Raw genomic sequence first — 22,341 nt, forward strand, 5'->3', positions numbered from 1 at the left:
GGGGGGGGGGGGGAGAATAACCATGCCTCCTATATCCCTGCTTGTTCATTCTATTTGCACTGTGGCCTGAGGTTATACTTTGTATTTCTATTTTTAAAAAGTTGTTAAGGTATGTTTTATGCTCAAAATATACAGTCTATCTTGGTGAATATTCTGTGTATTCTACTGTTATGGGATGAGTACTTTAATAAATGACTATAAATGTCAGTTTGATCTAGTTGACTAATGAGCAGTTCAACTCTGTCCTTCCTGAGCTTCTCTGCCTACGTTAGCCATCTGTTTTTTGCATGGTCTTCACATGCCAAGAAATATACAAAGGAAATGTGGAAAATTTGAATGGCAAGCATAATTTTATTCAAGATAGCACTGGTTAGCTCCCCAAATTGCTGAGAAATACTTAACAACATTATGTACCAACAACTGGCCCTAGGTGAAGCTGGCTTCATATATTTATTGATATTTTCCATTTTGGAACCTCCTGTCACATAAAAATATAAATACTTTTAGGATTGTCAATTCAAAACAACTTTTTGGGAAGATGGAACGTAAAACTCTATATAAAAATTTCTGTGACCAATATATAGCAGCATCAAGAAAAGAATAAAAGAACTTTAAGAACATTGACTTATTTTTAATATCAATAATTATATTTTCAAAAGATGATATAATTTACATTTAAAAGTATCAATATCATAAATTTATAGCTTATAGTAGGAAATATAAGAGTAAATGGCCTATATACACTTTGCATTATTTATAGACTCTTATATATACACCCTATATACTTTCCAATAATCCAGAGAAAACATTTACAATCCATTTGTTTAGACTGTGAACAACAGTGTTTAAAATGAATCAAAATAAAAAGATTTTCACTTCTTAGCTGCATATGATGTAAATATATCAGTATGAAGATGAAGTCTGAGATCTGTGTTACACTGAGGATGTCTAACTTTGTTCCATGCCAGCCATGAGTGACAGTGCTAGAGATTCCACTGTGGGAAGAAGAAAAATAATGTTAAAAAAAAAAAAAAAAAAGTTTCAATACTTTTAAATGTTTCAATAAGGCTGTAATAAGCTCAAAATTGAAAAGTATTTAAACATGTTCTATTTTAAAATAAACACTTATTTTTTAATGTATAATAAGAATTATTATCTTTATTTATTAAGTATAAATGGGAAAGGTTAGTAAGATTTGTTTCTATTTCAAATCATTTTAATTTTGAAAACAAAATCTAGGCATTTCATTGAAAAAGTACATTTGACTGATATGACATAAAACCCGGAGCCTGCTCAAATCACACTGCCACCTTCTAGCAGAGTGGACGACTACATCATTGTTTCCTCTTACATAACCAAAACATGGTGCTTTTTAAATGTTTAGCTATTCTTTTTTTTTTGGGGGGGGGGAGGTGTGTATCAGGGATTGAACTCAGAGGCACTCGACCACTAAGCCACATCCCTAGCCCTATTTTGTATTTTATTTAGAGAAGGGTTTCACTGAGTTGCTTTGCTCCTTGCCCTTGCTGAGGCTGGCTTTGAACTCACGATCCTCCTGTCTCAGCCTTCCAAGATGCTGGGATTACAGGTGCCACCGTGTCCGGCATGTTTAGCTATTCTTAATAAGTGTATTATAATCTGAATATGCAAAATTTGGAAAGAGTTTAACTCAGCAAATATTCTTTACAAAAAAAGTCAGACAGAGAGATACTACTTAGTTTTTTGTTTCCACAGATTAATACTCTCTCTTTTCTCCACCACCACCACCCCTCAGACCATTCTATATTTTACACCATGGGTTCTGAATTGTCAAGTCCACATTTCCTTCTGAGGAGATGCAGACCTGGAAATTTTAAATTGTTTACAAAAAAATTCAATCTTTTGGAAATGAATAGTTACAAAGTCTACATATGATTACTCTTCCAGTTTCTTTCTTTCAGCTTTAGGAACCTACTGGTATAATAAATGATGTATTAGAAAGCAAAGTCATTAGTCCCAGGGATCTGCATCTGATGTTCATATGCCCCAATGCTATTCTGAGAACAAAATTCAAGGCATGGCACCTTCCAGTTTTGAAAATGGTGAGAAAAGCAAATTCTTCATGAGATCAATAACAAAACAACGATACACAGTTAGATGAAGAAAATATAAAAGTAGTCATATTGTAACATGATGTACTCACAATGGGGAAAAGATCCTCTGCAGACAGCTTTGTTTAAAATGGTTACAAGAAACATGTGACAGTTTTTAAAATCAGACTCCATTTTCTCTATAGATTCCATTCTAGGAAAGAAAATTGAATATATGTAAATGCATAAAGGCTTACAAAACATATAGGTAGGCTACAAAATATCTTTGGCGTAATTTCAAAAGTACATTAATTATTTAAAATTCTAACTTTGAAGATTATAAAACAAAATACAAAATACCCTGTCTTACTTTAAGATAAAATTTTTCAAAGTAGCTCATGAAACCATGCCTTTTCCAGGTAATATTTAGTTCTGGAGCTAGGATGGATTGGGGATATTCCCTTTTCCTTTACATAATTCTGTATTTCTATTTTTTACAAGCATATATTCTCTGTGAAATAAAGAACAAATTCAGGATATAAAACCCTAATATCTGGAATTATTAAAAAGAGACTTAAGCTGGGTGTGATGGTGCACACGCCTGTAATCCTAGTGGCTCAGGAGGCTGAGAGTGGAGGATCACGAGTTTAAAGCCAGCCTCAGCAAAAAGCAAGGTGCTAAGCAACTCAGTGAGACCCTGTCTCTACAAAATACAAAATAGGGCTGGGGATATGGCTCAGTGGTCAAGTGCCCCNAATAAGGAAAAGTAAAAGGAGCGAGAGAGAGAGAGAGAGAGAGAGAGAGAGAGAGAGAGAAACTTAAACTGGGAACTACCTCACAAGAGAGAACCTCACCATCGGTTCCCATGTGCCTTCATCCACCTCTGGCAGGCACTCAGGGGACTAGCCCTGCTTACACATCCTCAGCCCCACCGGTACTTAGATGCAAATCTGAGATATCAAAGCATTTTGTTCATAAATATTTCATAAATGTATACTTTAAAGATTTCCTTTAAAACAGAGCCATACCATTTGCTTAAAAATATTCTATAATATTAAATATCACATAATCAGTGGGTACTTAGGCAAATTTCACCATCTACAAGTTTTCACTTTCCTGCTTTAAGTATAAATCAGGATCAACTAACTTCCATAAACTGATGATTTTTCATATGCTTCTTAAGTCCCCCGACCCCTTGCTTTCTTCTTAGAATTTGTTGAAAAAAAAAAGTTCAAGTTTAGCAAACCATATGCAGCAGTGATTTTCTCCTCTGCCCCACAGTGATGAGGAAAGAAGTTCTGCACTTGGAGAGGGCATTAACAAAGCAAGCAAAGACATCTATTTCAGCAACTCAGTGAGGCTCTAGGTAACTTAGAAAGACACTGTCTCAAAATAAAGAATAAAAACAGATAGGGTGTGACTCAGTGGTAAAGCACCCTGGGTTAAATCCCCAGTACCAAAAAAACAACCCAAAAAATTCCCCCCAAAACAAAGAAGCTTGCCTAAGAACTTGCACATTTCCTCTGAGAAAAACCATATATATTATCAGAGAGCTCAACCCTGGGTGCATTATAGTCTTCTCTTCACTGAGAAGCCAGGGGTACCCACACACTGTCCTTGGGTGTATACATCTTTGCTCTCCTTAAATAAATCTTTGGTGTGCCTTGCTTCTGACATGTTCTGAAATTCTTTTCAGCAGAGAAAGAACCTGCCTGGGCTGAGCTGAGGTCCCATTTTCCTCTTTGGAGAAACCTCCTTGGATGCCTAATTGGTGACATTATCAAATAGGAAGAAGAGCTCCTGAATCCTCAACTTTTCAGCATTTCCCTTGACTGTAGGGAACTTTTCCCTTCTTAAGTGACACGTGTGAATGACAAACATTCTAAAAAGTAAAATACACATCTATTAGCATACAAAATACAACTTTGGACTATAATCTAGCACGGTGTCCAGAATCCACTTTAGAATGATTCAGCAAGTGAGGGGGTGGGGTAGGTGGAGGACAAGATACAGAACTGGTCATCACAAATAAATGGGAGAAGGGGTGATAGGCACCCAAGTCTGTTATGCTGTCCTCTCTACTTCTATATACATTTGAAGGTGTCTGTAAAAAAAATAATAATAATAAAACACAAAACATATAATCTAAGAATATTTGCCAGTCCTAATGAAAAGACCTCAAACTTTTCTTAATGTTTTCTCCCTCATAAAAGAATCACACAATTCTTTGGGAGGCTGAGATAGGAGAATTGCAAGTTCAAAGCCAGCCTCAGCAAAAAGCAAGGTGCTAAGCAACTCAGTGAGACCCTGTCTCTAAATAAAATACAAAATAGGGCTGGGGATGTGGCTCAGTGGCCAAGTGACCCTGAGTTCAATCCCTGGTACCAAAAAAAAAAAAGAATCACACAATTCTTGATGCTGCCTAGTTTAGGTGAACAAATTCGATTTTATTATTTTTTTCTTTTTTTGAAGTATGAGGGATCAAACCCAGAGACTCTAAGATGCTAGATAAGTGCTCTACTACTGACTATACTTCCATCCCTCAAATTTGGTTTTTAAATTCTTCTTAAATATAGCGGTAATTGGTGTGTTGTCAAGATGAAAAAAAATGAAGCCAGTTAGAAGGGAAGCTGAAACAGTCAGAAGACAGACAGTCGCGAGGTGTACACTTACTGCCAAGCCCCCAGGCCGGCCTGCCAACCTTCTGCAAACATGAGAGCCAGGTTCAACACCTTCATGATGGCTTCTTTCACAAAGCTGACCTGGAGATCAAAATCAGGGACAGAACACAGGCTCTGTAACTGTGCTTGGACACTGACACCAACACTTTCACCTAATTTAATTAAATCACAGAAAAAGCTTATCAATGCAGTGACTGCCTTCTATGTATAAGGAGGGCACCAGACTTCAAGCCAGGTCCACTTGGAATGGATCATTTGTTGCACACGATTTAGGAGGTACTGGCAGCACAGTGGAACCAAGAAGGCAAGCTACCACCCTGGGATGGCCATTCAGATCAATGGTTGTGATACTATTCAATTTCATATATTCACATTAAGCCGAATACACAATTGCTCCACAATTGTGACCTAATTTTCTAAATAAATCCAGGTGTAAGGCACAGGGAATGCTGACTATGGTAATACAGTTCTCATGTTGTTCTTAGAAATATAACTTCCAGGGGTAGGTAATGTAACCTCATTTGACCCTGTCCTTCCTAGGAAAAGATTGTGCAGGATAGTAACTTAATAATCACAAAATTGCAAAGCAGATAGAAATTCCCACTTGCCCAGCTTTCCTCCTGCCTCACTGGCCACATGGGTGGTAACATCTCTCATACCTTTTCTCTCAGTAGACATCGATCATGGATGGTTGACAAATATCTATAGTGAATTTTAATCAACTGATCTAAATCCTTGGCTTCCTCAACTTGATGCTGAAACTCCAGCCCTGTGCTATGAAGAATCTTAGAAGAGAAAATAAAAAGCTTAATCAGCATATCTCATCTTTGAGGGCTGTGTGCTGTACACAAAACTTTCTACCAGCCTCTTCTACTTTTCACAAATTCTTCCTTCATAATCACACCCTCCTTTAAAGGATGACTGGATGTGTTGATGTTCTGATCCTGACAGCAGCCTTTAGAACAGACACTTGCACTCAGCACTGAACTTCAGACTAACAGGCTTCCTGTTGCGAAAGAGCAAATTCATCAAATCAACAAGCAAATGCATTGATTAAAAAAAAAAAAAAAAAAAAAAAAACTATCAGGAAAATTGTAATAAATATAAGCATCGTTTTTGTAATTGAAAACTTAAATTCCTATTTAACACTTTTAATAATTAAGGGCCTAACTTAACGCCAGCCTGGTGACAGGATGGGGAGGCACAGAGCACTCAGTTCGTCTTTCATGCTCAAAGCACAGGCTTCAAAGGGTCACTTCATTTAATAAGAAAGGTTCAGCATTTATGTACCAGAATAGTTATAAACAAAGGGATGGTTTTTTTTTTTTGAAGCAAACTTCAAATGCCAAGGAAGTTTTGGCCTCTAATAATAACTGCTACAGTTCAAATATTGGAACTTCTCTTTCAGAACTTCCTCTGGAACCAGTTTTAAGATGTGTAAGAAAAGTAGTTTCATTTACTGTTTTAGTGAGTTACTTCTTGTTTCTGAGAAAAAAGTATTTAAGCTGGTGGCACTTTCCCTGCCCTGAGGATTTGGACCGATACTAAATATTGAATCAATTTTCCAGGGACAGCAATCATCACTGATGAAATTTAGTGTACAATGTAGCATGTTCTGAAGGAATTCAGAAAGAGGAGCTCCAAGTGTGCCTGTGCTAAAGGGCCGGAAACAAGAGGGGTTGCAGTCTCTGGACACAAGTGCTAGTAAATTAAAAAACATCATTTCCTCCCGCTGATATCTTATTCTGTGATTAAATTTTGTATATGTCCCATTTTCACAAGTTACAAGTATTTGGGGACTCCTTTGTATTGCCAAAATTTTATAGGTTGTGCTCTATAAACAAATAAATACATAAAGTGACAGAACTGAGGCAGATGGCAGATACCAACCCTGGTCATGATGTAGTTGTGTAAACTGTTCACAAAGTGCATGAGTTTCACTCTTAAGAGGAACATGCGATGGATCTGCTGTCCTACTGGTGCCTTTTGTGATCCAAACTGAGCAACTGCGTCTTGCTCACTCAACAGGCCTTCTTTAAGTTGTGATTTTTCAGTAGTATTTGCAAGTTCTGTAAAAGATTGAACGAGCACAATAGGTGAAAAGCACATTGGCTCAAACCCCACCACACTCTTACATAGAGAGAATTCTGGGGTACGAGGCATAGGCATTGCTGGAGCACCATGACAGGGACACACTAGGACCCAACTTCGGTGCCTTTAGAAGACGAAATGTCAAGAGTTCCCTGTATCATTTGTTACCACTGTCACATGAAACATGTAAAAGTCCCATTAACTTGTCATTTGGCACTTTTGCATACTCTAAAAAGAATATTTATTTGGGCTAAATTCCTACTTTGTTATTGAATTTCAGATAAACCCTATGTACAACTTCTTGATATTTCTTTTCTTTTTTACCCTCCCTCCCTCCCTCCCTCCCTCTCTGTTTTTCTTCAGTACTGGGTTTTGAACCCATGAACACTTAACCACTGAGCTACATTCCCAGTCCATTTTATTTATTTGAGATAGGATCTCCCTAAGTTGCTGAGTATCTTGCTAAGTTACCCAGGCTGGTCTCGAACTTTGAATTCTCCTACCTCCCAAGTTGCTTTAATTACAGGTACATGCCAGTGCACCCAACTTGATATTTCATTCAGCTATTTTAGGCCCATTAAACTGATGCTATAAATACACATTAGGTTGGTGTCTGTTTACACATTTTAAAAAATCATCAAAAAATACCAATCTTTTTCTTCAGGACTAAAATTGAATTGCAGTTTATCTGTTATAAACAAATCTTGGGGCTAGGGATAGAGCTCAATTGGTAGAGTGCTTGCCTTACATGCACAACACCCTGGGTTCAATTCCCAGCACCACACATAAACAAACAAATAAATAAATAATCTTACCACCAAATAGTAAAACATCCAGACTATATTTTGCCCATTTTATTTGCAATAGGAGAAGGAACACCTGATTATAAATTTTTTGACATTCCAAACTTATAACAATGTCTACAGGCCATGGGACCTATGAAAACAAATACAGAATGAGAAAAGAAAGGAACCTATGTTTACATTTTTAGTTTTAATAGAAAACAATGTTTGTAAAAGGAATACCCACACTCACCTTGTAACTCAGGGTCAGACCATCTAAAGTATGAACAGGTAGTTTCTTCTTAGCTGTGTCAACATTTTCAAAAGATATAGATAGTCTAAACAAAAAATTTCAGGTTTAGTTTGTGACAATATTATGTTCACATAAAAAATGATCTTTTCAAAAACAATTAGCATTTCAGCATTTATTTATGTAACGTTTAACAGAGATTTGCATTTCATAAAATTCAATTATGCTAACAAATTCATTCTCTAGCATGTATTCGAGAACAGAATTTAGTTTTAGAAATAAGGAAGAGGAGTAAAGATTTTAAACAAAGGGCTAGTTATAAAAGAGATACTTAACAATGATAATAAATTAATTAGAAAAAAAAGACAAAGTTGGAGAATAGGCTCGGAGCTTAATTCTGGTAAAAGTCAGGCACAGGCTAAGAAAATATACTCCTCTGCTCAGGGGTGGGGGAGAGAACAGAAGAGCAGCCTCCTCAGTGAGCTAGGCATGCATCGAGTACAGAGGTTTCCAGAGCCAGAGTGAAAGAATGCCATCTGCTTCTGCAGCAAGGTGCCGCACACTGCTTCATCCATGTGTTCCTGAGAAGGGTCTAAATAGAATTCCCACAAGAAAGCAAGCCAGTAACACAGAATTTGGGAATGTTCTGGCGCCAGGCAATACTCTGGCCCATGTCTTTATTTCATGTGATTCTCTCAGAACAGTCCTGATAGCCCATTTCTCCTTCCTCCAGGGACTCCCTGCCCAATGCAGACTGGCAGTCACTTTCATGGTACAGGGGAGACAGCGCTTCACCAAGCAAGCATATCACTGCCAGGCCACAGATGGAAGAGAGGGAAATAGCACTTGGGGAAGCCAGAAATACTTCCAAATCCCTGAAATGTGAACTATGGTAGGAGAAAGCATATGATGTGCATGTATGTATATAAGATATGAGGTTCAGAAAATAGAACCAGACAAAAAAGGCTCTATTCCTTGAGAGATGAAGCTTGGCCCACCTGTTGGGGAAACTTAGAAGGGGCCTGAGCATGAGTGTAGAAGTCACTTGTGAGGGTGAAGAGCTTTGTGTTAGAAGGGAGTGAGGCCAAGAATCAGAAGAGCTCTAAGCCATCCCTGAGAGGCGTGTGCCACTGTGCCCAACTATGATATTCTTTTTTTTTTTTTTTAAGAGAGAGTGAGAGAATTTTAATATTTATTTTTTTTAGCTTTTGGCAGACACAACATCTTTGTTTGTATGTGGAGCTGAGGATCGAACCCGGGCCGCACACATGCCAGGCGAGCGCGCTACCGCTTGAGCCACATCCCCAGCCCCTATGATATTCTTATATGTAAAATAATTAGTAAAACTCATGGGGCTAATGCCTAATACATGTAAAAACTCACATGGCCCATGATTTACTTTACACTACTTAACATAAAAGGTGCCTCACATATTTTACCGTGAACTATCTTCAGGATAACGCTGTCCTACTGCTTCTTGGAGTTGGACATTAAGAAAAGAAACATTCTGCCAGGTTTCCTTTTCTCTTATTTTATCAAAAATTGATGTGTAGAAGTCATACATGGTATCTCCACCCTCCATTAAGAAAAAGTTTCTCATGGCCTGCAAGTACTCAACCAATCTGAATGGAGAGAAGATAGGGACAGAAAGATCTTTTAAGTTTATAAGGCAGGATTCTAGATCAATTCCAGATTTGGTACACCACCACCTTTATGAAATAGATTTACATTCTTCATTTATTAAAATTAGAAATATTAAAGACTTTTTTCAATAATAAAATAGTATAATAACTAGAAAGAAATACCTTTCTATAACATTATAGAAAATTAGGCAAAGTCACAAATATGAAACGAAATGAACAAAAACCAATCCAAATGCTATCATCCATTGTGAATTTCTTTATTTTGGTACTGGGATTGAACCCAAGGGCCCTTTACCACTGAGCTACATATATACCTAGCTCTTTTTTTTTTTTTCCTTTTTTTAATTTTTAAATTTTGAGAAAGAGTCTCACTAAATTGCTAAGACTAGCCTTGAACTTGCAATCCTCCTGCCTCAGCTTCCCAAGTCACTGGGATTAACAGCGTGTGCCACCATGTCTCCATGGTGAATTTCTGCTGTTAATACATGGGAGTATTTTACTCCAGTCTTTTCTCCAATGATTTTTAAAACATCTAATTTTTATCATATGTATCCTGCCTTTTAAGCTATAAGGACAGTTTATGTTATTTAAAACTCTATATTGACATAATTTTTATGAAGTTTATGAAGTTTACACATGTTCTTTACATGTGTACACTAGTCCTTTATACACGTCCTTTACAGTTTACACTAGTCCTTGACCATAGTTAAAAGAACTAGTCATCTATTACCAAGTAGTTTCATGTTTTTCATCCTAATAGCCAATTTTGTGATGAGCATTTTTGTATAAGTTCTTTGGGACACATTCTCAGAAGTAAATAACTGAATTTCACAACACAGATAAGAATATATTGATGGCTAACTGATCCCAACTGGATGTGTGCTTACTACATGTCCATTTCCTACTCTAATGAAAACTAACTTGAAAACAGATTTTTAAATAATTTTATATGAGGCCCTGGGCTGGATTCCTAGCACTGAGCATCCCTCAGAAAAACCAAACCAAAACAACCCAACTGTTCTTAAAAGGACAATAAACTACTATTTCCAAAACCAACTTACTCCTGGTTACCTGTAATCTTTTTTTAAGGTTTGCATGAGATTTCCACAACAAGCTAGGTACTGCTTATCAATATGAGGATAGAGGCAAGATCTCAATGTTAATTCAAAAGTCTGGCAAGTTACAGATTCTGATGATCTATCCACACATATGTCACCACCAGCAAACTTCTCGTGAAAGTCACTCTGCTCCAAATACAACCTTGAAAATAAAAATGTGAGGCTTCAATTTTCATGCGCTATTGTCAACAGAATTCTCTTAAAACCTAGAGTCCTACTTTTACCTTTTGTCTTAAGATTAGCGAATTTTACAGGAAGAAAACCCTTTCTCCCCAAAACATCCTTTCAGAGTTGCTGCCACCTTTAAGGTCAGGTTCTGGGGTTGGTCCTTCCATTAGGGCTGCATGCAGCAAATACTGGTCATCAGACAGTGTGACACCATGTGGACATTAATGGCTTATTCCATTGAGCTAAGTGCCTAAAAGCATCTTAAGCCCAAGACACATTTTATGCACAGGAAGACCCTGACTCAGTGTGTGTCCAATGTCTGCCCAGAATTCAGGAGCATATCTGGGTAAGCCATAGCACTTTTGGGGGCCTAAGAGTATAGAGACACCAGCAAGGCCAAATCTGTAAACTTTTGCACACAATGAGAAGGACCAATTATATATCTTACATAGGTAAAGGCATATTTTCTTGCATTCTGTTCATTAGGAAGGAGAGGCTACAAGGGTTTTTGTTTTTAATTCTGGAAAGCCCTACCTGGCAGAAATAAACAGTTACTAAATATTGTACAGATGTTGCCATTTCAACCACTGAAAATCTTGCAGGTGTGTATCACCTTGCAAAGTTAATGGCCAGCAGTGGGTCATGAATGTCATCCAGTTCAAGATGCCTTTCAGCTATGGACTGCATCTTAATTAGGTTCTCTTTGGTTGCCTGTTGATCAGTAAGGACCTGTGGAGTGGAATCTTCTCCACGTCGAAGACGTGACTGTACAGATTCCAGAAAGAGGGTGTATAAGCTTTTTCTGTCTGCGTCTGAAATATGAAGAAATACGTAAGGTAAATCATATTCTCATAAATACTATCAACAAATATGGAAGACTTTCATCTTAATAAAGCTTGGTATTTTCCTTTGGTTTATGAAGGACTATCCCTATTTCTTTTACCCTTGTAGTACAGCAAAACTAAACATATTATATCCTGTTAAACAACTGAAAAGCTCATGGTTAAATATCACACATACAAGCTGATTTTATTCTGAACAAAGTTAATATCTGAAGCAGGATGCTTGAAAGGTAAGTTACTACCATACTGTATAATGCTACAATAAGACTTGTAGGAATCAAATTTCACTGGAAAAAACCCTACCAACACTGGCCCTGGATAGCTCTTAATAGCTTACTGTTCAATTAAAAAAGAAATACTGTGCAATGTAAAAATATTATTTAAAGTAGATATGATAAACTGAAATAATATAATAATACGGAGGTGATTTATAAGCTAAATACATCTGGTCACATCTGACTTTTAAGCCTTTTTAGTCAGCTGATAAATATTTAAGTAAATTACTTAAATTGTATTAAAAAAACACAAAAATCATATAAAGATTTTCTCAAACTCTATAATCAGGTCTGAACTGCTCACTGGAAAATTCCTCTCTGCCAGAGGCCATGGTGCACAAGAGTTAAACACTGCACTGAACCAAGAAATGTGAGAAAATTATATTTTTAAAGAACTAGGTCTAAGGAATTGAGAGTGAGGAATTTATTATTACTGTCTTTCTAAACAAAATGCTAAAAGTTCCCAATGAGGACAATCAGTTTTTCAATCAAGAGTACCATGATTATTCATTCAATCATGGTGTAAATTCCATTAAAATAAAAAGCTCCAGTGATTTTCAAACTACGAAATAGTAGGACTCTCAGGGTGACAGGAGTGACTGGGGAGCAATGGACCGGATGCTGAGGAGGACGGTGAGGTAGAGATGGGCTACCTCTGGCTGCCACCTGGCTCGCAGTGCTCTCCGCACACCTCAGGTTCTTCAACAGCTGCATTGACTTGCCGGCCATTATGATTTGCTTGAGGACAGGCTTGAGGAAGGACACCATGGTGTGCTGCCTGCTGGAGGGACCCTGGTCACTGCCAGAACTTGCGCTAGCATTGTCATTCATTTTTTCTTCATTCTCTGTCTTTTCCGATACACTATATAATGTGTAAGTTGCATACCAGAAGTCTCTGTGATTTACTGGAACATTTTTGTTCCTAAGGAGATTCAAACAAATTTTAAACTGTAACTCACTCATTGCCTTAGAAGAAAAATCAGAATCCAATTTTCACAAAAATTCTCCTATGAGCTGATGAAACAGGACTTAGCACAGATATAAAATTAGGTGTAAGATTTATATCTATGCTAAGATATATAAAGATATATGTATCTAATATACATAAGATATATATCTTTATATATCTTAGCATAGATATAAATCTTACTAAGATTCAGCTGAAGCAAGGCTGGTTCCTCCAAAGAGAACATTGTGCAAACTGTTACCTTCTAGGCTCCAGGACTTAAAGGTGCCTTTCCTGGGGTGTTCAATGGATAGCTATCAATAGAAATCACAATCTAACCAGGCTGCATAACTGAAAACTATTCAGAGTACAGCTGTCACCTGCAGTTTATAAAATTTTGCCAGAAAAATAAGTTTATGGAAGGGGAATCATTATAAATGGATTAATATTTTCCTTACTTGTTATATTAACAAGCTAAAGGATAAGAATTTAGTTGCTTATTCTGAGAAATAAATATATTAGAGGCATATCCTATAATTAAAAAAAAAATTTTTTTAGATGTTCATGAACCTTTATTTTATTCATTTATTTATTTGTGGTTCTGAGAATTGAACCCAGTGCCTCACACATGCTAAGCAAGTGCTCTACCACTGAGCCACCAACCAGCCCCTCATATCATTTATCTTACTGATAATTTATAATGGGAATAGTTAGAACCATTTCATATCATCTAACTTCATTTTATGGGATGCAGTGTACATTTTAAAATTATTCTAAAATAAATTGCTATGAAAAGCTGTGAGTGACATATAACTTGACAAAATTTTTTTTAATTGGCTGGTATTTTACATCTTCTATAGATCAAATAGAACATAACTATGCTATGATGGCAACACAGCTCTGTCATTCAAACTGCACTCTCAGTACCATGTGAAGCTTGGAGCATTCAATTTTGACATGGAAACAAACAAGTGAAGCCAACACCTAACATCCCCCGTGCTGCTGGCTGGCTGCACCTCTGTATGATGAACTCCCTGGCGCCGTCCCACAGGTGCCCATGCACAATCCACTCATCCACAGTCTGCAGGTATGGCCGCACTGTTTCCACCCAGAGAGAGAATAGGAGGGAGACCTACGGAGCAGAATGTGCACAGTCAGTGCTCTCAGCTCTTGCTACTAGGGTGAGATGAGGCCTAAACATTTCCAAAATGCCTTTAAAAAAGTGTCTGGACTTCTCTACTTTTCAAAAAATATTTTATTTGTTGATGGACCTTTGTTTATATGCAGTGCTGAGAATCGAACCCAGTGCCTCACACATGCTAGGCAAATGCTCTACCACTGAGCCGCAACCCCAGCCCTTAACTGTTTTTAAATGTACTTAAGTGATTTCCAGAACTAGTTCATGATGTAACACTGAAACTCTGCACCCATTAAACAAGTCCCCATTCTCCCTCCCCAGCCCCCAGTAGTCACCATTCTACTATCTCTATCAATGTTACTACTTTAGATGCCTCCTATCATAAAGGTGTGTTTTTTATGTAAAAAAGAGTTAATACAAGTATCTACAAGAGGCTTTGTCCTTGCCTCATTCTTCTGGAGATCTTGGCAACTAGAACTAAAAAGGTAGTTTCCTACAGTCTTGAATTTGGAAGCTAACTTTAAAACTCTAAGCAACTGTCTGACACATCATGATATAAACATCACTTAATAAATAACTGCAACAATTATATACCACTCCTTCACCATGCACTGTACACCAAGTAGAGGTTCCACTTACAGTTTGCTCAGAGGCTTCTCCAACATTGTCATATTCAAGAATGGCCTTGTACAGGGTATTGAGCAGGTGAGATGCCCGGACAACATTCCGAGTGTCAGGGGGAACTTCTGCTACTCCAGTACTAAACACTTTGTGCAAAACCTTGAGCTGAGCCAATCGAGGTGAGAGCTTGTCCACTACTATTGCAAGAGTTATGGTGGTATCTGCAAGCATCAATAAAGTCAAATTCAACAGCAAGGAAAAACATCTGGGTCCAAAATATGATATAATTGCTAACAATGCTAAGCCACTTCTTTGGCTTATGAAAAGGCATGGCCAAACAGGTTTTAATTTCACATCACAAGAAGTCAATTTCCCTCAGGAAAAAATAACCCCTGAAGTCAAGGAGAAAGACAAATCAGCAGAAAAATAATATATCATGAAATCTACAGTTCACAGAAAGGGAAAAAACAGTGATTCTTAAACATATGGAAAGAGACTCAACCTCACTTATAATGAAAGAATGTGGATTAAAACTACATATATGGATAAAACAAGAATAGACTCCTTTATGTGGTCTACCATTTTAATGAGGGGGCAGGGGAGGCTGTGACTATAAAGGAGTGGCACAGCTTGAGCAAATTCCCATGTGGTAGGCCCAATTCCTTGTCCTGGATATGGAAGTGGGTGTATGGATTTAAGAGATAAAATGGCAAGATCACAAAGATACTATGCCCCACTACCCCAAGTATGTAATGCTGGTGACCCCATACAGACTGGGTACTGTGTTATACCATATAACTTTCCCAATTTTGATCCTACACTGTAATTATATAAAGTTTCACCACTGGGGGAAGAAGGGTGATGGGCACATGAGAACTCTGTATACCACTCTTTTCAGTAGTTGAAAATAGAAGGAATTAAAAGAAAGAAAGAAAAACCAAAAAACTACACCGATGACTATTTAATCCTTGTCATATTGGTGAAGACCAAAAAGTGTGATAACACACTGTTGTTGAGAGATTGAGGAAAGAGGTAGTTTATATATGTTGCTAGCAAGAGCAGAAATGTACTAATCTATACCTCACTGGAGAGCAAGGTGAAAAAAATCCAGTAAAATCGCACATGCCATCAGATACTCTTTGATTCAGCAATTAAATTTTTAAGACTCTACCCCACAGATAATATGCTCTGTGAGTCTGATTACTAAAATGTGTAAGCGGTTATCATGCAGCTGGGAAGGTAAGAGCAAAAGAGTAGAAAAAATCTAAATGTCCATCAAGGGGGGCTAAGACTATGAGATAGCCATACAATGATATACCAATTTATAAAAAGGAACTAGGAGGTTCTCACATACTTTTATGGTATAATCCTCAAAATTTAAGTCAGAAAACAACTTGAAGAGAGTAGTGTACTGACTACGAGGTATTTGTTTATGTCTGCACTACTTGCGCATGTCTCAACTGCTCTGGAAGGGTACATGAGAAGGCTGAGGATCTGGTATCTCTTCGGAAGGGAATTGATTGGCTGGGGAACTGAACAGGCAAAACAATTTCACTTTAAATCCTTCTACACTTTTTGAATTTTTAGGAATATGAAAGGCTTAAAACTATAAATTCAAAAATAACTTAAAAATTGAATGCATGAGAATTACTTATTTGCCACGTAACTTTCAAACCTTATACTATTAAATAACTTAAATGGCATTTCAAATAAGAGTTATGTATCTCATGAATTAAAGGATATTTAAATACCATTATTGATGATGGACTTCTCAATTTCTGTAAGTTCCTTTTTGAAGCTAATAAAATATTTGTACAGGGCCCACATGAAAGCCTGGTAGGTTCTAAAGGGAGCTTCAGTTGACTTTTTAGGAATGGAACCACTTCCAGGTAATGGGCTTTCGGAGCTGTGTCCCATGACTTCATCAATGAATTCCTGGAGTCGAAATACAACCTGGCCATATGCTGCAATTTGTTCCAGCACAGATCGTAAACAGCTCTATCACAGAAACAAACCCCAATTATATAAAGTCAGACTTCCATAAACATTCAAATTCATTGCCCCCTAATTGTAAAATATTGTTTTTGTGACTGCTTTAAACACCATGTTTAGCAGAAAACAAAGCAGTACAATGATGAACATCTAGTTTTATATTTAAGAGAAACAATGAGCATAAATTTCTATGCAATACAGAATTGTGGCTTATACTTTTTAGCCACCATCCCTTTGCCTCAGACTCCTGAGCTGCTAGAATTCCAGGCATGTGCCACTGTGCCTGTACTTATACTTTTTAAAAATACATATAAACTATAAGTAAAACAACTGCAGTTTGTCGAATTCCCAATACAGAATAAAAGGGGAAAAAATAAACACAATGCAAATCGAAATAAAATGTCAGAAACAATATTAAAGAATGGTCTATGTACTGTAAAGATACACAACTTAATTTTGCTTTATGAATCTTAACTATATTTAACAGTTAATTCCAACACTGTGAAATGTTCTGAAGTTATACTGCCACCGTGTATATAAATCCCATTATTTAGCTTAATTTTTTAAAATATTTTTTTTAGTTGTAGATGGACAATACCTTTGTTTATATATTTTTATGTGGTACTGAGGGTCAAACTCAGTGCCTCACATGTATGAGGCAAGTTCTCTACTGTTGAGCTACAACACCAGCTTCTAGCTGAATTCTTAAATTAAAATAAATACAAATAACTTACGTGTGTCAAATGAGTTACTATAATATTGTTTCTCACAGTTACCTTCCCATCTATCAACTGAAATATAAAGAGTTTTTTTACCCCTGAAAGTAACCTGAAATGAAATAAAAGACATATGTTAAGTCTAGAAAAATATCTATTATAGAAATTTTTAATTAAAGATTCAGAACTAGGGGACAAAAAAGGTCAGATGATAAGAAAATGAAAAACATCAATCTTTGATTACCTTAAGACTCAAGATATCTCAACATCATCTTAGGGAGAAGTCTGAAACAGTGTTATCAAAGCACCTTTCCCATATATTTGATGACCCAGAGACCATCCCAGGCCTGAAACTGTCAGTCTCACACATTTCGGCAGGAGCACCAAGATTGGGCACTCAGCCATAACAGCACTACAAGCCTAAGATTCCCGGCCACGGGATTTGGTACAGGCAATTCTCATCAATACACTGCCCAGTAAAAGGAGTCAACAACAAACTTTGCTTTGAGCTCAAACAGTTTAAAAAAAATGATGTCCTAATTCAATAAAATCGTATACTAAACTACTTAAAATGGAAAAGAAGCAAATGTCAACATCTCCAATTTCCAGAGTCAAATCCAAAGTCTGAACTTCATCTCTAACGGCCCGTTTCTAGTTTGCATGTGGAAAACTTATGAGCACTTTCCTTTACAAAAAGTTTTGCTTCTCACTAATAAATTAAGAAATTATTACCAAATAGTTAAGAAATCTTACCATAGAGTTTCCCGAATAACCTGTGTCTCAGTAACAGAAACTCTATCATCTGGAACATACAATGGATCACTACTGTACAAATGTTGATCCCTAGTAGAGAGCAAACATAAATGTCAACTGTTAAGTTTCTAACTTGGTAAAGTTACTTACCTCAATGAACACAAGCAAGTTTGTGCTACCTCAGCCAGTAATCAATCAGCAAATAAAATGATAAATGCCCTCCATATTCATTTTACACACTGAAATACTCTCAGAGAAGCATTTTCAGGGTGTTTCCAACTATTATGTTTATTGCTGATTTAGGCAAATGTTTACGACTATGCAATGTGTCTTCTGTAAAACAGTAAATGTACTTTTGTTTTAAATCGTTATTTAAAAATTGTTCAATTAGAATTGTCTTAAAACAACAACTAACAAGCTTAGATTTCAGGTAAGTAGTTGATTTAAATCACAAATCAAAGCCAAATGTCTAAACATCAAATTTTATTCTTTCATTACATTAAATGAAAAGTTTAACTTCTTACCATACAGCAGCTAAATTGGAGTGTAAATGCAAACTATGTGGAATTCGTGAGGGTCTGGCTGTCCAGTACTGATGGACCACATGCTGTTCTAACCAGCTCCGGCCATCTGGCTCATCTGTTGGAAAGAAATGTAATAAGTATAGGTTATAAAAGTTAACATAATAATACTTGGTCGTGATATTTGGACTTACAACTCTATTCCAGAACACACCTGAAAATGGCTCTTTAACATGACATATTTAAAACCACATACACAGAACACATACATAATATTTAATTAAATCCCATTGGCTAGAAAGTAAAAAACATTTGCTCAATTTTAAAATGACTCCATGAATAAAATGATAAATGATAAAATCAAATAGTCCAATAACCATTAAAGAAACTGAAATGGTAACAGAAAACTTTTCCAAACATCCCCAAAGTCTTAAGACTTGTACTAAATTCCAAAGATTAGATAATCTCTATTTTACACAAGTTGTTCCAGAAAAGAGAATAAGGGAAAGTTATGAGGCTAATATAAGTATGATGGTAAACCAGGTAAAAATATGATAAATAATTCATGAAAGAGAAAAGATAGAAGCACTAAGCAACTCAGTGAGACCCTGTCTCTAAATAAAATGCAAAAAAGGGCTGGGGATGTGGCTCACTGGAGTGTCTCTGAGTTTAATCCCCAGTACGGGGGAAAAAAAAAAACATTGAAAAATACCTAAAAAACCTAATAAGGTATTAAAAAAAAAACCCAATCAAAGAAGTTTAGCTTAGGAATTCAAAGATGATTCAATATCCGACAATTTATTAACATAGTAATAGGGTAAAAAAGAAAAATTATAAAATTGCCTCAGGAAAAGAACAGCATATGATAAAATTCAATATTTATTTGTGATTAAAGACTTATTTAAAAAAAGAAATATAAGATAAATTGCTGTAATCTGATAAAGGCCACATACTCAAGCTGATACCAGAAAACCATCACCATCATGAAGGAGTTTCATGTTAACAGATGACTGACTAAAAGATACCTGCAATGTCTAAAACCTGGGAATTAATATCAATATCTGCCAAGATCTCTGGTGGCTGGGGAGAGCATAAAGGATACGATGTCCAAAAGAAAAGCAAGTAAATGATATCAAAGGGCAAGCAATTCATAGAAGGGCAAGTCCCAGACACCAAAAAATAACAAGAGCTGTCCCTAAATCACTAGTAGTCAGACTCATGCAGATGAAAACAATTCCCAAGTCCCAAGTATGGATCTTATCAAGTATTGATAAGATTATAAGAGAAGAAACTTGTATCCCAGCCAAATTCTCACAAAGGTCAAGGACAGGCAGAGAACTTGGGATTGCAGAGGAACTCAGGGCCTATCATCAAGGGAACAAGTGACAGAAATATGGTAGCTGCAGACTGGAATACTACTCAGCAGGCAGAAACAAACATGGACAGGTTTTAAAACAAAGTTGAATAAAAAGATCAACAGAAGAAAATTTACACATAATCTAATACCTGTTATGTAATTTTTAAAAAATATATTACTTTTTAGTTGTAGTTGGACACAATACCTTTATTTTATTTACTTATTTTTTATGTGGTGCTGAGGATCGAACCCAGGGGCTCACACATGTTAGGCGAGCAGCTAGGCAAGCACTCCACCCCAGCAGCCCCAGTTATGTAATTTAAATGTATTACACACACACACACACACACACACACACACTAGTACATGTGTTTCACAAGAACTCATTAATAAGAAGACAGATAGCAAATACATTAGAATAGTATCTATAACTGGGTTGGCAGAGAAAGGGAAATAAGAGAATCAGAAACAAAACAAAACAGAAGAAAAGGAAATAAAGTAAAAAGCCCTAAAATAGACTAGAGATGATAATGTGCTCTGAACTAAGTGACTCTCTTCTCTGGAGGTCCAACTCAAAAGTCAAAAGTCAAAAAAAAAGGAGGTATAAGCAGAAAATCAAGAGACCTGGAGTCAGCTTTAAATACTCTGTGCCTATCTGGCAAGATCCAAGTGCAGAGGACAGGGTCTGGCTGCTGGTATCGGACTCACAGTTTGCAGCTATGGGAAAACCATTCTTTGTTTCCTCATCTCCAAAAAGAAACAAAGAAATAGATGATCTAATCTCTAAAGTTGCTTCTGGCTCTTTCTAGACTCTATCAGTTCAGAGTTCCTCACAAAAAGACTGAAAAAGTTGGCATTTAAAAAGTAAATAGTACAGCTCTACTTATTTAAACACTAATATCAGCAAATTCAAAAATAAATAAATAAATAGGAACATTTAGAACTAATAAAGTTATCAGAACTGTTTAAAAAAACGCAGGGCTGGGGCTATAGCTCAGTGGTAGAGCGCTTGCCTTGCACATGTGAGGCACTGCATTCTAAAAAAAAGCCTGCATTCTAAATCCCTTTTCAATATTAATTCTATAGTGCTACCAGTATTACTGCTTTTTATTTTTTAAGTGGTGCTGAGGAGCAAAACCAAGACATTGCTATAGTGCTACATTTTAGGCACTGTATAAACAAGTCTACTAATGGTTTAAGATTTATTTTTTAAGTAGGGGCAGACCTTACCAATATCCCAGAAAACACCAGGAGCCAATGAATGACATACAATACCTTTCCAACTGACTCGGGGCCCCAGATTTCTATTTTGATCTAGTTCTTCTAATGGGGTCCTGTCCACCTGGATCCCAGAGTCCTCCCTGCTTAAGGGCTGTTGAGCATCCTCTTCTTCACTGTCGTCAGACCAATTCTGATTTAAAAAGGAAATACACATTTCAAAGAGAGTACAACAATTAGAGCTATTTACTTTAAAAATTAAGAGGATTTCACAAGAAAAACAAAAATTAGAAGGATTTCACAAGAAAAAAACTGAGCAACACGGACAGAAAAGCAAAAAACCAAATGAAACTTTTCCCTAAATTTTGTAAGTGCTGCGGATTAAGTGGCACACACCTATAAACCCATCAGCTTAGGAGGCTGAGGCAGGAGAATTGCGAGTTCAAGGCGAGACTCAGCACTTTAGCGAGGTCCTAAGCAACTCAGTGAGACCCAGTGTCTAAATAAAATATAAAAAAAGGCTGAAGACGTGGCTCAGTGCCTGGGTTCAATCCCTGATACAAAACAAACAAACAAAAAACCTTTAAGTGCCTATTTTAAGAACAGAATGATTTTGGATGGCAAAAAATCCAAGATCACTACTGTTTAAGGGATAGTTGAGTTTACCCCACTCAGCTTCCCAGTACAGAATCTTAACTAGTCTTCCATAATAAACTTCTACCCAGTGCAGAGTGTTCCTGTTTCAGCTAGGATGCTTCAGGGCAGAACGATCCACCAAAATCATCTATATCACCTAGGCATGTATTTACATTTTCAATAGCAAAACCAATGCCACTTACTGGTGTGTCCACATTTGGACCAAGGTCAATTTCTTCACCTTCCATCAAGTATTTTCCCCAGTCAAAATCATCTTTCTTTTCTGAAATACAACAGAAGAATCTCTTCAGCTTTATCATAAATATCTGGGAAAAAACCATAAAAGTGCAGGAAAAAAGTCTAAACAAACCTCAAAATAAAACACACTCAGGAAACAAAACTTCAAAACTTTGAAACAAACTAATGCTCTAATACATTTTACATTTTAATTAACTCATTCTCAAAAGTGAATTTCTCTTTATGGAACAAAGGTAGTTTAACGTACAAAGTCAGAACTTGTATTT

The 22,341-nt window shown here is 36.6% G+C and overlaps 1 protein-coding gene across 4 annotated transcripts in view; it reads right to left on the reverse strand.

The window, feature by feature from the left end:
• Positions 1 to 331: 331 nt before the first annotated feature.
• Positions 332 to 22,341, reverse strand: part of Tubgcp5 (tubulin gamma complex associated protein 5) — a 34,817-nt gene continuing 12,807 nt past the window's right edge. For 3 of the 4 annotated variants that reach the window (XM_015480335.2, XM_048793459.1, XM_048793460.1), the window contains 19 exons: positions 22,021 to 22,100; positions 21,239 to 21,374; positions 18,610 to 18,724; positions 18,086 to 18,175; positions 17,351 to 17,444; positions 16,376 to 16,622; positions 14,643 to 14,845; positions 13,882 to 13,997; positions 12,573 to 12,841; positions 11,416 to 11,614; positions 10,588 to 10,776; positions 9,313 to 9,495; positions 7,877 to 7,961; positions 7,657 to 7,777; positions 6,641 to 6,819; positions 5,410 to 5,535; positions 4,743 to 4,831; positions 2,183 to 2,283; positions 332 to 995 (listed from right to left, as the gene is read on the reverse strand). In XM_015480335.2, coding sequence (XP_015335821.1) covers positions 949 to 995; positions 2,183 to 2,283; positions 4,743 to 4,831; positions 5,410 to 5,535; positions 6,641 to 6,819; positions 7,657 to 7,777; positions 7,877 to 7,961; positions 9,313 to 9,495; positions 10,588 to 10,776; positions 11,416 to 11,614; positions 12,573 to 12,841; positions 13,882 to 13,997; positions 14,643 to 14,845; positions 16,376 to 16,622; positions 17,351 to 17,444; positions 18,086 to 18,175; positions 18,610 to 18,724; positions 21,239 to 21,374; positions 22,021 to 22,100 — 2,669 coding nt within the window. In that variant the 3' untranslated portion in view covers positions 332 to 948. Of the gene's footprint in view, positions 996 to 2,182; positions 2,284 to 2,842; positions 3,952 to 4,742; positions 4,832 to 5,409; positions 5,536 to 6,640; positions 6,820 to 7,656; positions 7,778 to 7,876; positions 7,962 to 9,312; positions 9,496 to 10,587; positions 10,777 to 11,415; positions 11,615 to 12,572; positions 12,842 to 13,881; positions 13,998 to 14,642; positions 14,846 to 16,375; positions 16,623 to 17,350; positions 17,445 to 18,085; positions 18,176 to 18,609; positions 18,725 to 21,238; positions 21,375 to 22,020; positions 22,101 to 22,341 lie in introns of those variants that run through there. The other variant, XM_048793458.1, reaches the window with a different exon arrangement.

This window comes from Marmota marmota, unplaced genomic scaffold, assembly GCF_001458135.2.
Source record: "Marmota marmota marmota unplaced genomic scaffold, marMar, whole genome shotgun sequence".
NCBI classification, from domain to species: domain Eukaryota; kingdom Metazoa; phylum Chordata; class Mammalia; order Rodentia; family Sciuridae; genus Marmota; species Marmota marmota.